Source organism: Lycium ferocissimum, chromosome 6 (assembly GCF_029784015.1).
Source record: "Lycium ferocissimum isolate CSIRO_LF1 chromosome 6, AGI_CSIRO_Lferr_CH_V1, whole genome shotgun sequence".
NCBI lineage: Eukaryota > Viridiplantae > Streptophyta > Magnoliopsida > Solanales > Solanaceae > Lycium > Lycium ferocissimum.
In genome coordinates, this window is record NC_081347.1 from 56,951,854 (window position 1) to 56,971,534 (window position 19,681).

The 19,681-nt window shown below is 43.0% G+C and overlaps 2 protein-coding genes across 2 annotated transcripts; one reads left to right on the forward strand and one right to left on the reverse strand.

Annotated features, from left to right (window-relative positions):
• Positions 1-415: 415 nt before the first annotated feature.
• On the forward strand, positions 416-3,766 carry LOC132060834 (peroxidase 11-like). The gene is made up of 4 exons (XM_059453742.1): positions 416-710; positions 1,245-1,443; positions 2,191-2,349; positions 3,215-3,766. Exons 1-4 carry the CDS (start codon positions 465-467, stop codon positions 3,640-3,642), a joined length of 1,032 nt encoding a protein of 343 aa, XP_059309725.1. The 5' UTR covers positions 416-464; the 3' UTR covers positions 3,643-3,766.
• Positions 3,767-13,836: 10,070 nt separating this feature from the next.
• Positions 13,837-16,185, reverse strand: LOC132061418 (uncharacterized). The gene has a single exon (XM_059454245.1). The coding sequence runs from the start codon at positions 16,183-16,185 to the stop codon at positions 13,837-13,839; it is 2,349 nt and encodes a 782-aa protein (XP_059310228.1).
• Between the last annotated feature and the right edge of the window lie 3,496 nt (positions 16,186-19,681).

Below are 19,681 nucleotides of genomic sequence, written 5' to 3' on the forward strand. Positions count from 1 at the left end.
AATAATACATCCCTTAGTCCAAGAAAATAAAATTACATTTGTTCATCATAAAAAAGTTTGACATTTGCAAATGTATTCTCAGCAAAGTTGAAGGGATCAAACAATGGCTTGTTCTTTGGAAAGACATTGGGTTTGGTCGCTTGCCAAAACTATGCGTACAAAACTCTATCATAAAAAGCCACAAGTTTTTGATTTATATATCTCATTTTATTATTTAGTAATTTTGGTTTAGGAAACTCACACCAACCACTCTAATATTAGTTCCATCTTCTCTTGACTATTTAAATGCCTACAAACGTGTACTAAAAACACAAGGAATTACCCGACATGTGACTAAGAAAATAACCTCCAATTCTCCAAAATCCTAAGTTAACTTCCTTTTGTTATACTATATAACTCAGTGTCTTAATCATCTTTTTTAAAATGCAACTAGCTTCAAAAAACTACTACCAAAGCAAAAGGAAATGGCTTCTAATCATTCTCTTAATTCGAGAATTATAATTTTGGAATGCTTGGTTTTGGTACTCAGCATATGTTTAATTAGCAGCTTGTATGGAATTAGTGATCCACACTTAAATTTGGATTACTATAAATCAACTTGTCCTTCTGTGCTAGAAATTGTGAGGAAAGAAATGGAATGTGCCTGTCTTTCTGATCCTCGTAATGCTGCTTTGATATTGAGATTACATTTCCATGACTGCTTTGTTCAGGTAAAATTAATACTACATCCAATTCATGTAATTATCTTGTCTTTTAAAGTTTTTGTACACCTTTAAAGAAAAACATTTAAAACTTTAATTGTAAGAGTATTTGTCTAAAATGTGATTTATCTGTCTTAAATGTCTCACCTAGTTACAACACTCAACTAATTGGAGTAGTAAGAGTGAATTTGAAAGAAAAAAGAAAATATATCGCCTCCGTTTCAATTTATGTGATATAATTTGAATCGGCATGGAGTTTAAATTGAAACGAAAGCTTTTGAAACATGTGATCTTAAATACTATGTCATACTATTTATATGACTATAAATTTGTTGCAATCTCCTTAAACACGTTATAAACTAACGTAGTTAAAAATGTCTCATTAATGATAAAAATGGGAGGATAAAGATAATTATTTCACGACAAGAAAATATGCATTTACTAGTGACAAAATTCAATGCTAACATGCAAAATTCCCTGACTAGGGTCATTTTAGCTAGAAAAATGAAAGTGTATCACATAAACTGAAATGAATTTTTTCAGGGTTGTGATGGTTCGGTACTATTGGAAGATACAGTGACTTTACAAGGAGAAAAGAATGCAGCCAACAACAAGAATGCATTGAAAGGATTCAGAATTATTGATAGAATTAAAAACAGGCTTGAATCAGAGTGCCCTGGAATTGTTTCTTGTGCTGATATTCTTACTATAGCTGCCAGAGAGATCTTTGTTCTTCTCGTAAGTATTGTGTTTTTGATATTAGATATAAAATTGTAATTATGTTCCTTATTTAGGCTGAATACAACGACAGTCCCTTAGACTTGCTAGCAAATTTTATTCAAACACTCGAATTCCGGCTTGTTTCGATTGAGTGCTCCTATAAGACATTCTCGACTAAAATTTTCAAAAAAAAATTATGCACATGTTCTCAAGCGCGAATTACGTAGATAAGCTAATCGCTATGTTACCTCTTTTAATTATACACATCAATATCAATTTACACTATCAATGCAATTTAATTGGTTATAGCGGTTTCCAACGGCGAAGCCATCTTTTTGGGAAGGTGATTCAATTCATCCCCTTCGATGAAAAACTATCATACACAAATAGGGTATAAATAAATTTTAATTTTTTTATTTATGTATAGACTATTGAATTTCCTTGATATAAGAGAAACTTTTAATGCAGTGGTAAGGTGAGTTTAAAATTACTTTAAGTCGCAGATTCATATCCAAATGCGTCATTCTTGTATTTCTTTTAATCCCTTTACTAGATCTCTTACTCTGTCACCAACAGATTATGCATCTTACCTTTTAAGTTACTATATTAAACTTGTTATGAATATTAATGAAGGTCAACTTTCTATTATGGTACAAAAATACAATACATTGTCGGTGCACAGAAGTTATATCCGTTTAAATTTTATTATAGGAGTAAGATAAGTTGTACTAATAAATATAATATGTTTGTTGTTGGTGGCAGGTTGGAGGACCTTATTGGGATGTTCCATTAGGCAGAAAAGACTCAATAAAGGCAGGATATGCCTTAGCTGACACAAATCTACCAACTGCTGATGAAGGCCTTCTTTCTATTATTTCTAAGTTTATCTCACAAGGACTTTCTGTCACTGATATGGTTGCTCTTTCTGGTAAATTAAGTCCTTTTTTAACCATTCTGCATCATTCATGATTGTATCATCACATGCTTTAATTATGCAACTTCTATAGTTTCTTACATCAAATGTCATAAATGAATTTTTATAACCAATCGATGGATCAATTTGACCGCAATCTTATGAAGCCTCTGGAGAATACAACAACAACATACTATGTGTAGTTCTGGGATCTGGAAAGGATAGGATGTACGCAGACCTTATGCCTATCTTGGGGTCTGGAGAATATTTGTATTATTTGATTAGAAATGTTATGTTGATTAATTGCCTACCTAATACCTCACCATACTTCCATGTTGAGGTTCGAAGTTGACATTGTTTTGTCAAACTTAGGTGGCCGGAGTTAAAAAATTTCTTTTTAATCAAGGGATGATCTTATAGGGGAAATCTATTATCACAAGTCGAAATTTTATACATAAGGGCAAAATGGAACAAACAAAGATAAAACTACCAAGAAAAAAGTCACTTGAAAACATAAAATATAAACAGCATGAATTTGCAAAATGACAACTTTCTTTAGTGACAACTGACAAAGTCAGAATTTTCATTTTCAATTGATTTTGTCACATCTTCAAGGCCAAAAAAACAAAATAGAGACTATTGGAGTGGTCAACATTCCCTATGAAATACTATGTCTTCTAAATTAGTTGACGTCAGTTATATAAATTAATTGTATGATCTGTTTCGATTAATTTAAGTTTAATATTCGATTCATCATAATTAGATGTTAGTCATCAACCTACCACAAAACTCCTCACTTTATTTTGAGTTTGATGACCACTTTTCATTAAGAAACATTATAACACAAGATCTTGGTTTTTTGCTTGCTAAAAATTGGCAGGTTCGCACACAATTGGGAAGGCTCGTTGTGTGAATTTCAAGAAGAGAATTTATGGTGATTTCCCAATGACAACTTCATTAAATCCAATTTCTCAATCATACCTCAAAAATTTGAAATCACTATGCCCTCCTATTGGAACTGAATCAGACAACAATGAAACAGACATGGACTATGTCACACCCAATTTATTTGACAATTCTTATTACCATGTTTTGCTTAGAGGAGAAGGACTCATCAATTCTGACCAACAACTTTATTCAAGTTTCCTAGGAATTCAAACAAAGAAACTTGTTGAGAAATATGCTGCAGATCCGATTGCGTTTTTCGAGCAATTCGCGGAGTCTATGGTGAAACTGGGAAACATTACGAACCCCGAGACTTACGTGAATGGTGAAGTCAGGAAGACCTGCAGGTTCGTGAACACATAAAGGGTCAGGGTATTTTGTTTTTTTTGTTACTTCATGAAAAAAAAGTTTAAAATTTCACATTAATGTAACACAGAATAATGAGAATTTAGAATTGGGAATATAATTCTCTCTTTGGTTCATTCTATATTTCTGAAACAAGCAAGCTTTATGTCATACAACTTTTTATTTTATTTTTTAAAATCCATTCACCCAGTTTTTCACCTCCTGTGGCTGTGGTGATAGGGGATTTGACAGTCATACAACTATTGAAAATTGAGATCTTGTGCTAAATGAATATAGTAATATTCCTATAGTTGATTTCCTTCTGAATTTTCATACATGTTTATTGTACAATATTAGTATTGACATTAGCCTTGTGCTTAACGTTGATACTCTAAGCTACCAATTGGTGTTATATTGTAATCCTTGCATGGTTTAGAGGACCAAGATTGATCTTGGACTGTCATAAGAGAATCCACTAAAAATGTATTCATTGGGCCATAAATAATTTTCCCCTTTATTTCCATGTAAAGTTTATGTTCAAATATGCTTCAACTTTCGAATGCTCTTTTCAAATTTCAACTTAGAAACTCTTTTTCTCTAACTTCTACTAAGTATTGTCCAAGCCCCTCATGCTCGACTCAGTGATAACATAGTATAATTTTATAGTTCCACGACATATCGAGCCCAAAAACGTGCCTATCATATGAACTTGTGTTTTGTATAATACTTTGCTTTTCGATGTGACATTTGGCTGAAGTAGGTATCGTACCCTATATTCGAAAGTTTACCAGTCTAGAAGAGTGACGGTCTTTTTCCTTAATCTGCCTCATCAACCTGCCCTCCATCATGATTTTCATATGATCTTTGGCTTTCATATCTTTAAAGTAGTACAACTACATTTCGCCAAAGCTTGGCTTGCTTATTGTCGATGTAGTCTCAAAATGGCACATATATAAGGCCATTATATTCCAAGTTAGAAAAAGGGAGAAATTACAACATGATCTCTTTTTCTCAGAGAATTTGAAGGAAAAAAAAAATTGTTCCCATGTAACTTAAATCTTCATCTTTGGAGTTCAACTCTTCACTTCAATTATATTTAAATTATGGGGTCAGGATATTGTAAGTAGTAATTGAAAAATGTAGTTTTATAGAGAAACTGTTACATTAAACTTTAAAATTCGAATAATTTAGTGGATATGAATTATTGAAAGTCATAAAGTTGTATAAATTATTTTAAGACATTAAGAAATGGAAATTAACGCACCTCCAAATAGTTGTTTTTAGCCATTTTGGGGTTTTGGATCAATGATTTGCCTAACGAAGCTGTTGAGGAAATTGATGTGGAGGAGTGCATTTGAGGAAATTTTCTTCTTATTTTATCTTTGTTCGAATGGTGTTTTAGTGTTTGTTTGTGATGGTGTGGCAGAGGTTGTGTGATAATTATGTGGATTTTTAAAGGGGTGTATATATTCTGTATATTACATGTATATCTACATATACCTCGCGCATATGTATCCCCTGTATATCTATCTGTGATATATGCATGTAGTTGCAGTGACGTATTTCCAACTCGATTTCAGCTACAAACTCTAACTCCTAAACACCTCCAATCTTCTTCAAATTTGTAAGATTTTCCGTGTAGGTATTTTTAGCGAAATCCAACCATACTCACGCAAAAAACAACTATTAAATTTTAATAGGTTTCGAATTGAAGCTTCAAATGAGTCTTAGTGGTTATTGTTTACCCCGAAATCGGATAAGTCAATTGAATTTATAAGCGGGTATAGGATATGTGCTTGGGTCTTGATCTATGCGGGGTAAAGAAAATGCACGTATGAAGGTTCTTTGATGAAGTGGGCGATGATGGCGACTCGTTTAAGAATATGTGTATTTATGAGCAATGGAGAACAATTGATAGATAGAATGCAATATAAGCTTGAACAGGATGGCCTTGGCGGATCGAAATTTAAGAGAAAGATTGTATATATAAGCTATTCTATTACAAGTGTTCTTAGAAAGCATGAAGGAGTCAACCTCCTCAAAGGAGGGGGATGCTCCTTATTTATAGTGTTGCCTCCATGGGCTTCGTACAATGTGAACTAATAAAATAATAACAAGGACGGCTACGAACGGATTTGGTGGGATTAGGCCGGCGCCGTCGACACACGCATGGTTGGTGGTTGCGACCATGGCGGACGCTGCGACGCGTGGCTTACGTGTAACGGCCATTCGGACCAACGGTCGCTCGGGGCAACAACGGCTATACTCGGACCACGTCCACGGACATTCGGAGCAACGGACTTGGCCGTTTCGATAACGGAGAAGAGGGCTCGTTTCACTCCGTCTGAGACCTTCCCCGGAAAGGACCGGGTAACATCCGGTATATTCCTACTCCTTCTCTTTCTCCGGTTTGGACCATATCCGGTTTTAACCGTATACAGATAGCCCCTCACTTCTCGTCATGCCGATCCATCGGAATAACGGGGAGTGAATAATTTTCGAAACCGGTGATTCGGCCAGCTCGTTCTTATTTCCGTATTTTGGCGGGAACCAATATGTAACGCTTCCCCTTTTATCGGCCACGTGTCTTTCCTCGAATGGTCGGCCCCTGTCAACCGCCTTTTACCAGTCGTTTCGAGTCGCTTCTCATTAATAACGGGGCACGTGGCGAGATCTGATTGGTCGTCCTCGGTAACCGTTCCTCTTCCATGCCTATATAAGGCCCTTTACCCCTTCATTCTACCACTTTTACGCTTCGTTCTTCCTCAACTCCTCCTTATTTCTGCGTTCTTTCGTCTTCCCCATAAACAATCGTCTTCTCATTGACTCGCTGTTTGATCCACCGCTTCATATTTTGTGAAAAAAGAATCGACTTTGCCGTCATTTTCTCAAGTGTTTTGGTTCGAGCGTCGCTGTTTCGCCATCCCTGATCTCGCCAGTTTCTTCACTTTCCTCAAGTTCTATTTTCGAATCCCCTTTCTTTCATACTTCCAAGATGTCCGAATCTACTTCCCATGATGCTCCACCGACGTCACCGGGATCCGGGACTCCTTTCTCCGAAGATAGAACCGAGCTCACCGCTTCGGATATTATACCGGCCAAGTTCAGTTTTAACAAGGATCTCGAGGTCGACAAGCCGTCCTCTGTTTCGGACAGAGGATACGATGTGAGGCGATACCCTTCATCGATTACCGAGGAGAAACTCGATGTAGTCGGGCCGATTGGGATGGGACACCGCCCCGTATGGGTTTTGCACCGGGCTCGGACGAATCTATCCGCGATCACCGAGAAGGGTTCTTGTTCGTATATACCTACCCTTTTACCCTCAAAATCGATCCCCCGATCGATCCGGTCATTCTTGATATGTGTCGGGACCTACGGTGTGACTTTGGCACGGATCGTCCCGATCGTCCCGGAGGGTCGTTGCGTGTCTCCGATTATTAGCCAACAACGCCGAGAAGGAGTTTACGGTCGGCCCCACTTGATACGCCCGTACTCCCACGAGGGTCTTCGGGGCGGCGTAATAAAACTTGTCCAGCGCGGCGGAATCCTTTCTTCTCGAAGATGGACGAAGACCGGGACGAGGGGACATGCGGTTGGAGCGATATGTCCGAGTAAAAACTGAGGACGTCATCCCCGCTGACTACATGCCCTTCCCGGAGAGATGGAACGATAAGCGTAAGTTCGGATCTTTGGGCAATTATTTTTACGCATTTAGTCATTCTTTTGTCCTTCTTCGATCTCGTTGTCTCATTGCTTTCTCTCTGCTTTTATTTAGCCAACGGATACGTTCCTCCCGTTATTCGCGATCTGAGCGAATGGGTCACCGCAAAATTAATTCTCCTCTGCCCGGCACCACTTATGAGAATCGAACATGGGCTCACTTGTCTCGCGGCGGTGGATGGCGCAAAACCATGGTAATATTTTTATTGCCTTTCATGTTGTTGTGTTTTCCACGCAACGCCCGTGGCCCTTTAAATCCGCAACCTTCGCTCGCTTTTTGCCTTTCGGGTTTGCCCAAGGGCTCGGTGGCCTCGAGGCCGAATCGGGAACCGCTCATCCGCACCGCCATCCGAGTTTAACACGGCGGGTTCTTCCCGTGTTCTCGACGATCTTTTCGCAAAAAGAAAAGGACTTCCGAAAAGTCGCCGAGCACGAAAAAGGAAGAAAGCAAGGAGCGTTGCCCGGCCTCCGAGGGAAGAGGCGAGCCGACATCATCGTTCGGAGAGTCGGCTCGGTCCCCTCCGTTGCCCCCGATGGGAGGAGGAGGGTCTTCGTCCCGCCCCCTCCCCCATCTGCCGAAGTCGAGTCTGTTCCTGCTCCTTTTTCAGGTGCGGAAGAAATACTTTCACCAGTTCCTCTTCGGTCGATTGACTTTGTCGACATTTCAGGCGAAACTTCTTCGGAAGACACTCCCCTGCAAAGGAAAAAACCCGGAGAAGCGATTGCTGCTGAGGCCGGTAAAAGGGCAGCTATAGAACCGGAGATCGAAGCCCCTACAAGCGTTGGTCCGTCTCCCGGGTATGAGCACAAGCCGTGATTTGCGGAGCCCCGGCCTTGCCAAAAACATTGAGGCTGCTCCAAGTTCATCCACCCCGGCCCTGTGTGTGGATGATTTTGACGATATGTTCTCGGGGACTCCTCCCACCACTTGCGAAACAGCGGGCTTCGGCCACCTTCCTATTCCTCGGGCCACGAGACCGGCCGATCAGGCCTCCGAGTCTGGCGCCAGGGACAGTTTGGTGAATATTTTTCCGGCCCCGAGCGTGGAGCCAAGGAGAACCCGATCGGCGATGTAGTCACCGTCCCCGAGGACTGTAGCTTCTCTCGTCCGGTGGGCGTGGCGAGCTATTTACGTCCCCTCATCTCAGATTCGGACAGACGCAAAATGACCGGAGTCTCTTGGCAGTGCCTTATTAACGAGGGCATGCATGCGGGCAACCGGGTAAGATTTTTAGCCACTTTTGCTCATTTTATTCTCAGAGTGCCATCTTTTCTTTGCCTAAGTTTTTCGGTTCGTTTCATCCGCAGAGCGTGGTCTTTGGTCAATGAGGCCTTCACCGTGCCCAACATGAGATGGACGATCTTCGGGGCCAACTCGATGCCCAGGGCCGAGAAACAGAGAAATATAAACACCTTCTTCGGGAGAAGGAGGGAGAAGTTAAACGGGCGGCCGTGCTGGCCAACCTTCGCCCCGAGCTTGATGCGGTCAAGGAGGAAAACCGCCGTTTGAAGAGTGATCTGGCTGCCATGACCGATTATAATCGGAACCTCGAGGCCGACAAGATCGCTCTTGCGGGATAAAACCCAATTCTCTATGCGGTTGGATGAACTCGAGGGCACGGTTTCCCGACTTCGCGGGGGGAGCTGGATTCGGTGAAGGCCGATGCTACGGGTTTGTCCGAGAGGAACCGGCGGCTCGAGTCTGAGGCTGCTTTGTTCAAAGAGCGCAGCAGGGTATTCGAGGAAAAAGCCGAGGAGCGGGCCCGGATATATGAGGGCTTTAGAACTGAGCTCGAGGAGGCGATTAAAGCTAATGACAGCCTTAAGGCCGAGCTGGATGTGACCAACCATATGAGAGATGACCACGAGAGAAACCGGGCTCATTTGGAAGCCGCACTGGCCAAGGCTGAGGCCGATTTAGAGGAAACTTGGAAAAGAGTGGAGGCGGCCGAGACTCATACCGCTATTGTTCTTTGAGTACGAGAAGTGGAAGTCTCGGCGTCTCGCCCCGAGCAAGTTGAGCACGGTTTTGAGGATCTTCCGGCCTTGATACTTGAAGCCAAAGGAATGGAGGAGAAGGCTAACCGTGCTCTCGGGTCCGAGTCAGACGACTCCGAGCGGACAGAGTCCGAACATTCATCCTCCTCCGGTCATGCCGGATAGTGCAGGGCCAATATTTTGGCATCTATCTTTTTATTTTTATTTTTTATTTTTATTTTTTTGCCTTCATGGGACTTTTATTTTTCTTTTGATGTAAAGAACATCCGTTGTATAAATGAAAAGTGCATCTTTCCTGCTTCTTTGTTCAAATGTTTGTCATTATTTTTGCTGCGATCGTTGGTCCGTTTTCGGGACAAGGTGACTCGTGGTCATTGATTCATCATGCCCGTTTAGATTTTGTCCGATTCTTCGAGGGTTCGGTTGTCTCCGAATTTCGAGGACCGTTTTATTAGATTCGACATTTTTCTTCGGCTCTATTTCGGGCCGGTGTCTTTTGGCCTTGGCTAACAAAGTGGCAGCCCCCGTTTGGGAGTCTTATCGAGTTTTTGGTCGATTGCCTTTGCTATTTTGTAGAGTACAATTTAACGGGAAGTTGCTGAAAACATTGACAGCTTTTGACAATTTTGCTTTTGTAAAACGTTTGTACATATGAGAGTTTTGACTCTTTCTTCCTTTGCCGTAGCAAATGTAAAGAATGGGACACGATTCGTTGTGATCGTTTGGTCCTTACATTGGAGGCTGTGGCCGGTGGCCGGGCCTTACTTTGCCGTAGCAAATTTTGGATGGGACACGATTCATTATGATCGTTTGGTCCTTACATTGGAGGCTATGGCCGGTAGCCGGGCCTTTGTTTTGCCGTAGCAAATGTTGGGTCTTCCCGTCTACTTTGATTGGTGTCATCTTCGGTGTGGGCATGGTACTCCCCCAGCACTGATCCGAGCCTCGAGGTCGGGTGAGTGCTTTGTTGCGTTCTTTGCATTTGTTCGGTAACACGTTGTACTTGTTGCCTCATTAAAAACCTTGTCGGAAAACCCATTTCGGGACAAAACCGTACTAAGGAAAAGAGTGCAACACGCGTTTTCAGATCTAGATCCTAATTTTGCCCCATTCTTGACTTTCTGCAAAAGAGGGAAAGAAAAAAGGAAAAAAAGTTAACAAGAGATCATGGGGAGGCCATACCTTAGCAGTAGTATCTCTTTAGATGGGCCACGTTCCAGTTGTTGCGCAGACGCTGCCCGTCCATTGACTCTAACTGGTACGATCCTTTGCCCGTTATACCGGTTATCTTGTATGGGCCCTCCCAGTTCGGACCAAGCTTTCCTTCGTTGGGGTTCTTGGTGTGCAAGGTAACCTTTCGGAGCACTAAGTCCCCAACTCGGAAATGCCGAAGGCTCGATCTCCGGTTGTAGTATCTTTCCATTCTCTGCTTTTGGGCCGCTATGCGGATAGACGCGCATTTCGCGTAGCTCATCCGCGAGGTCAAGCTTCACGACCATGGCTTCCTCGTTCGACTCCCCGGTGGTATACACGAAACGGAGAGTCGGTTCACCGACTTCTACGGGGATAAGGGCTTCGGCCCCGTAAACCAACGAAAATGGAGTTTCACCGGTGCTTGATTTGGATGTGGTTACGTAAGCCCGCAAGCACCTCCCGGCAATACGTCTCTCCAATGGTGCTTCGATGCTTGAGTCTTTTCCTCGGATTTTGGATTATTGTTTTGTTCGTGGATTACTCGCTGTCCGTTCGCGCATGGGTGATACGGGGTTGATACGATTTTCTTGATCTTCAAACCTTCGAGGAAACTATTGACCTTGCCCCACGAACGAGGGCCGTTATCACAAGTTATCTCGGCGGGGATGCGAATCGGCGGATGATGTGATCCCATATGAAGTTGATAACTTCTTTTTCTCGATTTTTCAAAGGCACGCTTCAACCCACTTAGAGAAATAGTCAGTCATAAACAAAATAAAACGGGTCTTACCTGGTGCCGGTGGCAACGGGCCCACGATGTCCATTCCCCATTTCATGAAAGGCCAGGGCGAGACCACCGAGTGCAGTAACTCCCCGGGCTGGTGAATCATCGGGCGTGTTTCGCACCCGTCACACTTTCGGACGAAATTCTTAGAGTCTTCATCCATCCGATTCCAATAATAACCGGCCACTGATGATTTTCGGACCGAGCTTCGGCACGGGTGGTTGCCGCGGGTTCCTTCGTGGACCTCTCTCATACATATTCCGTTCGCCGGGGCCCAAACATTTAGCCAGGGGGCCGAGGAAAGATCGTCGATACAATTGACCATCTACCAAGCAAAATCGGGCTGCCTTTGTCCTTAATGACCGCGATTCCTTTGGGTCGTTCGGGAGCTTGCCATCACTCAAGTAGTCGATGTACCTGTTGCGCCAATCCCAAGTCAGGCCCATTGTGTTTATCTCTGCATGTCCGTTTCCTATGGCCGCGTTCGATAGGTGCACTGTGTGGTACGGAGTTGATCTCCTCCCCGTCGACCGAGGATCCCAAATTTGCCAAGGCGTCGGCCTCGCTGTTCTGTTCCCTCGGTATGTGCTGCACGGTCCATTCTCTAAATCGGTGAAGTACCACTTGGGTTCTCTCGAGGTACCTCTGCATCCGTTCGTCCTTGACCTCGAAAACACCGTTTACCTGGTTTGCGACCAAGAGCGAGTCGCATCGAGCTTCGATGAATTCGGCTCCCGCTCCGAGCCGGCTCCAAACTGCAATCATAGCCTCATACTCGCCTTCATTGTTAGTCAATTTAGCAGTTCTAGCGGCCGTCGAATGATATCCCCCGGGGGACTCTTAGGACGATTCCCGGCCGGAACCTTTAAGGTTCGAGGCCCGTCGATATGGCGAGTCCAAATGCCCGTGGTTCCTCCCGAGGTCAGCAGAAGTTCCTTCTCGACCTCGGGGACCATAACCGGGGCAAAGTCGGCCACGAAGTCGGCCAAGATTTGGGATTTGATGGCCGTTCGGGGTTTATATTCGATGTCGTAACCGCTAATTTCTACAGCCCATTTTGTTAACCTGCCGGACAGCTCCGGTTTGTGCATGATATTTTTCAAAGGGTAAGTGGTCACTACACGTACAGGATGGCATTGAAAATAAGGTTTGGGAGGCGCTTACCAATGCCAATGCCAACTTTTCCAAATGAGGATACCGGGCTTCCGCATCTCCCAAAGTTCTACTCACATAATAGACAGGGAATTGCGTACCTGATTCTTCTCGGACCAAAACGCCGCTTACCGCTACTTTGGAGACAGCCAGGTAGAGGAAAAGCGGCTCGTCGGCCTTCGGTGTGTGCAGTAACGGGGGGCTAGACAAATACCTTTTCAACTCCCGTAAAGCCTCTTGACACTCCGGTGTCCAAACAAAGTCGTTCTTCTTCCTGAGCAAGGAGAAGAAACGGTGACACTTGTCGGAGGACCTCGATATGAAGCGGCTCAGCGCCGCTATTCTTCCGGTGAGCCTTTGTACCCCCTTTATGTTGTTCACAACCTCGATGTCCTCGATGGCTTTGATTTTGTCCGGGTTGATTTCGATTCCCCGGTTTGACACCATGAAGCCCAAAAATTTACCGGACCCTACCCCGAAGGCACATTTTTCCGGGTTAAGTTTCATGTTGTATCTGCGGAGCACATCAAAGGTTTCCTGCAAATGCTTTAAATGGTCCTCTGTTTCCAGGGACTTAACAACCATATCATCAATATAAACTTCCATCGTTTTCCCTATTTGTTCTTCGAACATTCTGTTAACTAGGCGTTGGTAAGTTGCACCGGCATTTTTAATCCGAAAGGCATGACGTTATAACAGTAAGTCCCATAACGGGTAACGAAGGATGTTTTCTCTTGATCCTCCGGGTGCATCCGGATTTGGTTATACCCGGAGTAAGCGTCGAGAAAACTTAACATTTTATGTCCGGAGTGGCATCGATCATTCGATCGATGTGCGGCAACGAAATGAATCCTTCGGCACGCCTTGTTTAAATCTTTATAATCGACACACATCCGAAGTTTATTACCTTTTTTGGGCACCACCACCACGTTAGCAAGCCAATCCGGGTATTTTACCTCCCGGATGGAACCTATATTCAAAAGCTTTGTTACCTCGTCTTTGATGAAAGCGTGTTTTGTCTCCGCCATGGGCCTCCTTTTTTGCTTCACCGGGGAAAACTGCCCGTCTAGGCTGAGTTTGTGTGATGCTATTTCTGGTGATATACCTGTCATATCTATGTGCGACCATGCAAAGCAATCGGCGTTAGCTCGAAGAAACTCAATTAATTTGCGCTTGAGCTCCGGGGTAAGCCCCGTGCCCAGGTATACCTTCCTGTCTGGTAGGAACTCGAACAGAATGATCTGCTCCAGTTCCTCTATGGCCGACTTGGTTGCGTCCGAGTCATCCGGCATTACAAAAGACCTGGGTATCCCGAAGTCATCCTCTCCGTACACCGGATCCGCCCCGGTATTCTTTGATTGCTATTGGGGGGCTTCCCCTCCGGTTATACCCATTTCTTTGCGAGCCGGTTCTTTAGGCCGGGGCACTGATTCCTCTACAGCGAACATCTCCTTTGCTGCGGGCTGCTCACCGCGGATGGTTTTCACTCCCTCTAGGGTGGGGAATTTCAGCAATTGATGCAACGTTGAAGGTACCGCCCTCATGCTATGTATCCAAGGTCTGCCCAATAGCGCATTGTACTTCATGTCCCCTTCGATCACGTAGAACAAAGTTTGTTGAATGGCGGCTTCAATGTTCACGGGCAATGAGATCTCCCCTTTCGTGGTTTCGCTTGCCATGTTGAACCCGCTGAGTACCCGGGTTGCCGGTACGATCCGATCGAGCAGTCCTAACTGTTCGACCACTCTCCATCGAATGATGTTGGCCGAGCTACCTGGGTCAATCAAAATACGTTTAACCTTAGTCTTAAAGATAAGTACGAAATTACCGCATAGATCATTGTGCGGTTGAATGATGCCCTCTGCGTCCCCGTCGTCGAAAGAGATGGAACCTCCGGGTAAATGGTCTCGGGTACGTTTTTCCCCAATGATGGAAATCTTTGTCCTCTTCATTATCGGAACCCGAGGGATGTCAATCCCCCCGACTATCATATTGATTATATGCTGGTGTTCAACTGGTTCGACCCTCTGATGAACTTCCCTTCCCTTATAATAGTTTCTGGCCCGCTCGCTCAATAGATCTCGGAGGTGGCCGTTTTTCAACAACCGGGCTACCTCCTCTCTCAAATGGCGGCAATCCTCAGTCTTGTGACCATGGGTCCCGTGATATTCACAAACCATGCTCGGATCCCCTTGCCCCGGATCTGTTTTCAGTGGTTTCAGCCACCGCACATTCGAGATACGACTGATGGCCGAGACAAGATCCGAGGTACTGACGTTGAAGTTGTACTCCGAAATCCTTGGAGGGCCTTTATTGCTGGCTGAACTTCCGGTATCGCTTCTGAACGAGAGACCCCGGCTATTTAACGGGCGCGCGTCCAGCTTGCTACCTCGACCTGAGAAGTGGCTCGGGCCTTCCCTTGGCTTTTCCGACCTGGAATTTGATCGCTCCGGGTGCGAGTATGGCCGAAATCTTTCTTTAGATGATTCGGACTTTGCTTCATAACCCCTCCTCGGTTTCTCGAAACCTCTGTCCGCCTTCAGCTTTATCGGGGAGAGCTCGAATTGATCATCCTCTACCCGAATCTTCGATTCATACCGATTGTGGACATCGGCCCATGTTATGGCCTCGTATTCCAGCAAATTCTCCTTCAACTTGGCCGAGGCAACCGAGCTTAGCATGTTGAGCCCTTTTGTGAAAGCTTGTGCGGCCCATTCCTCTGGCACCGGGGGCAATTCCATCCGTTCCCTCTGGAACCGGGTCACGAACTCCCTTAGTAACTCATCGTCCCTTTGAGTTATCCGGAAGATGTCGGCCTTACGGGCCTGCACCTTGATGGCACCGGCATGTGCCTTTACGAAGGCGTCAGCCAGCATTTCGAACGAAGTGATCGAGTGCTCGGGTAGATGGTCATACCATGTCAGCGCTCCTTTCGACAGAGTTTCCCCAAATTTTTTCAGCAATACCGACTCAATTTCATCTTCTTCCATATCATTGCCTTTTATGGCGCAAGTATATGAAGTCACGTGCTCGTGCGGGTCCGTGGTGCCGTTGTACTTCTGGATGTCGGGCATTTTGAACCTCTTCGGGATCAGTTTCGGGGCCGCGCTCGGTGGAAAAGGCCTTTGGACGTACCTTTTCGAATTCGGCCCCTTCAGTAAAGGTGGAGCCCCCGGTATCTGGTCCACCCGAGAATTGTATGTCTCGACTCTCTTCTCGGTCGAATCCACCCGTTTTGCCAAAGTCTCAAGCATCTTCAGGACCTCGGTGGAGGAACCGGCCCGAGAATCATCACTCTCGACCATCCGTGGCTCGTTCCTTCCAATTTCCACTGCACCTTTTGCCTTTTCCGGCCCAGCTTCCCCTTGTCCACTTTGCAACCGGGCAATCGCCATTCCTTGCTCGGCGATTGCTGCTCTTTGTTCCTGCAACATCTCAAAAATCAGACGCAAATTAATGCCGTCATTCGGTGCCTCCGGTTCCCTCTGGCTTTGGGTCCGAGACAATGTGACGGAGTTATGAGTTCTTAGAGGATCAGTGGCCGGTAGGGCGGCATTCTCTTGATCCACGGTGTTTTGTCGATTGAGCCCCTCCCTCGAGTTAACGGGGTCCGGGTCAGCAAGATTTGGTAATCCCCGTGGCTCGCTCCCCTCATTTTCTGCCACAATTTCGGTGTTATTAACGTGACCAGATTGTCCGACGTCAGCCATAGGCGTTACGATTTAGATGAGTTTGATAAAAATCAAGACCAAGAACTATTATCCTAGCCCCACGGTGGGCGCCAAACTGTTTACCCCGAAATCGGATAAGTCAATTGAATTTATAAGCGGGTATAGGATATGTGCTTGGGTCTTGATCTATGCGGGGTAAAGAAAATGCACGTATGAAGGTTCTTTGATGAAGTGGCTGATGATGGCGACTCGTTTAAGAATATGAGTATTTATGAGCAATGGAGAACGATTGATAGATAGAATGCAATATAAGCTTGAACAAGATGGCCTTGGCCGGATCAGAATTTAAGAGAAAGATTGTATATATAAGCTATTCTATTACAAGTGTTCCTAGAAAGCATGAAGGAGCCAACCCTCACAAAGGAGGGGGATGCTCCTTATTTATAGTGTTGCCTCCATGGGCTTCGTACAATGTGAACTAATAAAATAATAACAAGGACAGCTCTGAACGGATTTGGTGGGATTAGACTGACGGCGCCGTCTGACACACGCATGGTTGGTGGCTGACCATGGCAGGACGCTACTGACGCGTGGCTTACGTGCAACGGCCATTCGGACCAACGGTCGCTCGGGGCAACAGCTATACCGGACCACGTCCACGGACATTCGGAGCAACGGACTTGGCCGTTTCGATAACGGAGAAGAGGGGCTCGTTTCACTCCGATACAGACCCTTCCCCGGAAAGGACCGGGTAACATCCGGTATATTCCTACTCCTTCTCTTTCTCCGGTTTGGACCACATCCGGTTTTAACCGTATACAGTTATTCAAAACTTTCTTCAACTATTCTCCATGTTAGAGGGTATTAATGATGGAGGTTCAATCAAAGAATTATTCTGAGCAAGAAGATTGGAAGGAGGAGGATAAAGAGAGAGAAGGTGAAGAAAGAATTATCCACTGAATACCATTTTTTCCTAGGTTTTCTAGAGGTTGTATATCGGTGACAATTTTCTTGGCAAAAAATGATAAGTGATATTCTAGAGCTAAGAGTAAACACTATTTTTATTTTTACATTTATGTAAAGTTCCCTTAAGAAATGTAATTTGAATCCGAATGGAGGGAATATAAAAAGAAGAAACCGTACGAATTGCACTTCAAATGGGACTGGTCTTCAATTTTGTCCTTCAAATGTGCTGGTCTGGAATTTTTGCCCTTTAACAATCGTACTTATGTTTAGTGGGACATAAGTTCTTTAAGGGCAAAAGTCATGCTTGACATAAAGTGTGGATATTATGACGCGAAAATATAAACTTATGCCTCACAAAAAAGTTATTATGAGGGCCAAAAATTAAAGACCAACACAAAGAAGGGACGAAAGTTCAAATGACCCAGTATAAAAGGTTACAAGATAATGACACGTCCACAACCTAAATGACCCAAAATATGATGAAAGCTACCAAAATACCCCAATTAAAAAAAATGACCGAAGTATCCTTTGCGCACTAAATTAGTGCGCAATAGGACTAAACTGCAATTTTGCAGTTAAGTCCTATTGCGCACTAATTTAGTGCGCAATATGGGTTTAATAAAATCCCTACTAGCTTCATTTTCCAAGCTATTCTTCTTCACCTCCTTCATTTTCACTCTTTCAACATACTTCTGCCCCCCCTCCCCTCCAAACCCAAAATCATGTCTCAAAGCTCTGAAACGTCAAACTTTGCTATAGAACCCGATGTTTGTGAATATGGTCGTTATTGTAAGCTAAAAACATCAAGGACCGAAGATAATCCGGGGCGTTGTTTTTGGCGTTGTAAAGTGCTCGAAGTAAGTGTTTTACAATTTTTAGGGTTTAAATTTTTTTCACAGTATCTACATATTTTACTTTTAAAAACTGATTTCATTGTAATGTTTATAGGATATAGGCGGTTGCAAACATTTTCATTGGGAAGATAGCATTCCTGTGGATAAAACGGTGGTGGCAAAGATTAAAAAGCCTCCTGTTGATAAAGATACCGCAACTTCTCGTATCTCAAGAGATACCGTGAAGTTTGACTTGCAATTTAAGCTTATGGAAGCTAAAGAAAAGATTGACCTTTTGGAGGTCGTGCTAAAAGAATTCAAAGAAAAATAAAGTTTTCTCAAGACTAACCTTAGAGAAACTCAACACGAGAAAAATGCTTTGAAAGAAAAACTGAAATTATGGAAGATTATTTGTGCTATGTTGTTGTTGTTTATTATTTCTATGTATTTTGTTTATTAAGTTTAATATTTCTATGTAATTTATTTTTCTATGTATTTTCTATTTATTTTGTTATTTTTATGTACTTTGTTTTTGTTGTTTATTATTTCTATGTATTTTGTTTATTAAGTTTAATATTTCTATGTAATTTATTTTTCTATGTATTTTCTATTTATTTTGTTATTTTTATGTACTTTGTTTTTGTTGTTTATTATTTCTATGTATTTTGTTTATTAAGTTTAATATTTCTATGTAATTTATTTTTCTATGTATTTTCTATTTATTTTGTTATTTTTATGTACTTTGTTTTTGTTGTTTATTATTTTTATGTACTTTGTTTTAAGAAGATTATTTAAATTAATAATAGACTATAACAATCAAAGCAAATTAAAAACATACTAAAAATATTCAAATTGGTGATTTCATCGTAAACTAAAAATTTAAATTAACCGCATGAGTCCGAAACTTAAATTACCCAAAATCTAAGAGAGTGAACCAAAATAACCCCTAATCATCATCAGAATAGAAGTCCTCAATATCGTCCTCAAAACAATATTTTGGGTTTCTTAACACATATTTTTTTTTTGTTGATGTTAACTCTCTACTTGTTGATGATGCTTGTTCTTCGGCCAACTTTAGCATGTAAAATCTATAACGTCTTGCTCGCATTCTGTTGTTTTCTTTTCTAATCCTTTGTATGGCAAGCTCGTAAGTTTCTGGACCTACTCGAGGCATGGTTATTGAGTACCTTGTTGGGATTTGAGCATTGAGATTTTTCAAATCACGAACAAGACGTTCTGATTCGGCATGCCGATATGCCCATTCTCGACGTAACCTGCAAAAATATTCTCGTGGATTTGAATATTTCACGCTGCAAAATCACCATTATGCTCTATAAGAAGGTAGGGTTTCAAATCGTCTAGTTTGAAATCATTGTTATCAAGAAAACTTGTTTCACTGGAATAGCTGCTATGATTTGAACTATCATCACTGCTGTTATTCGAATCCTTTAGAAGGAATAAAGACCAATGTACATTTCTACTACTCGACATTGAATATGTTGTAGTCTAATAACAAATGAAAGGCTACTTATATAGATGGATACCCCCAAGTACCTTCGGGGGTGGTCATTATGACCCTACCTACTTACTTTATTATAAAAAAATATTAATCTTCATCGGACATCTCACAGTCTGAATCCCAATTGGATCTGAATCTTACGTAACCATGTTGACCATATTGTACCCTTAGGCAACGTATTCTCATCTGATTGTTCTCTTCGCGAAAACGGTTAAGA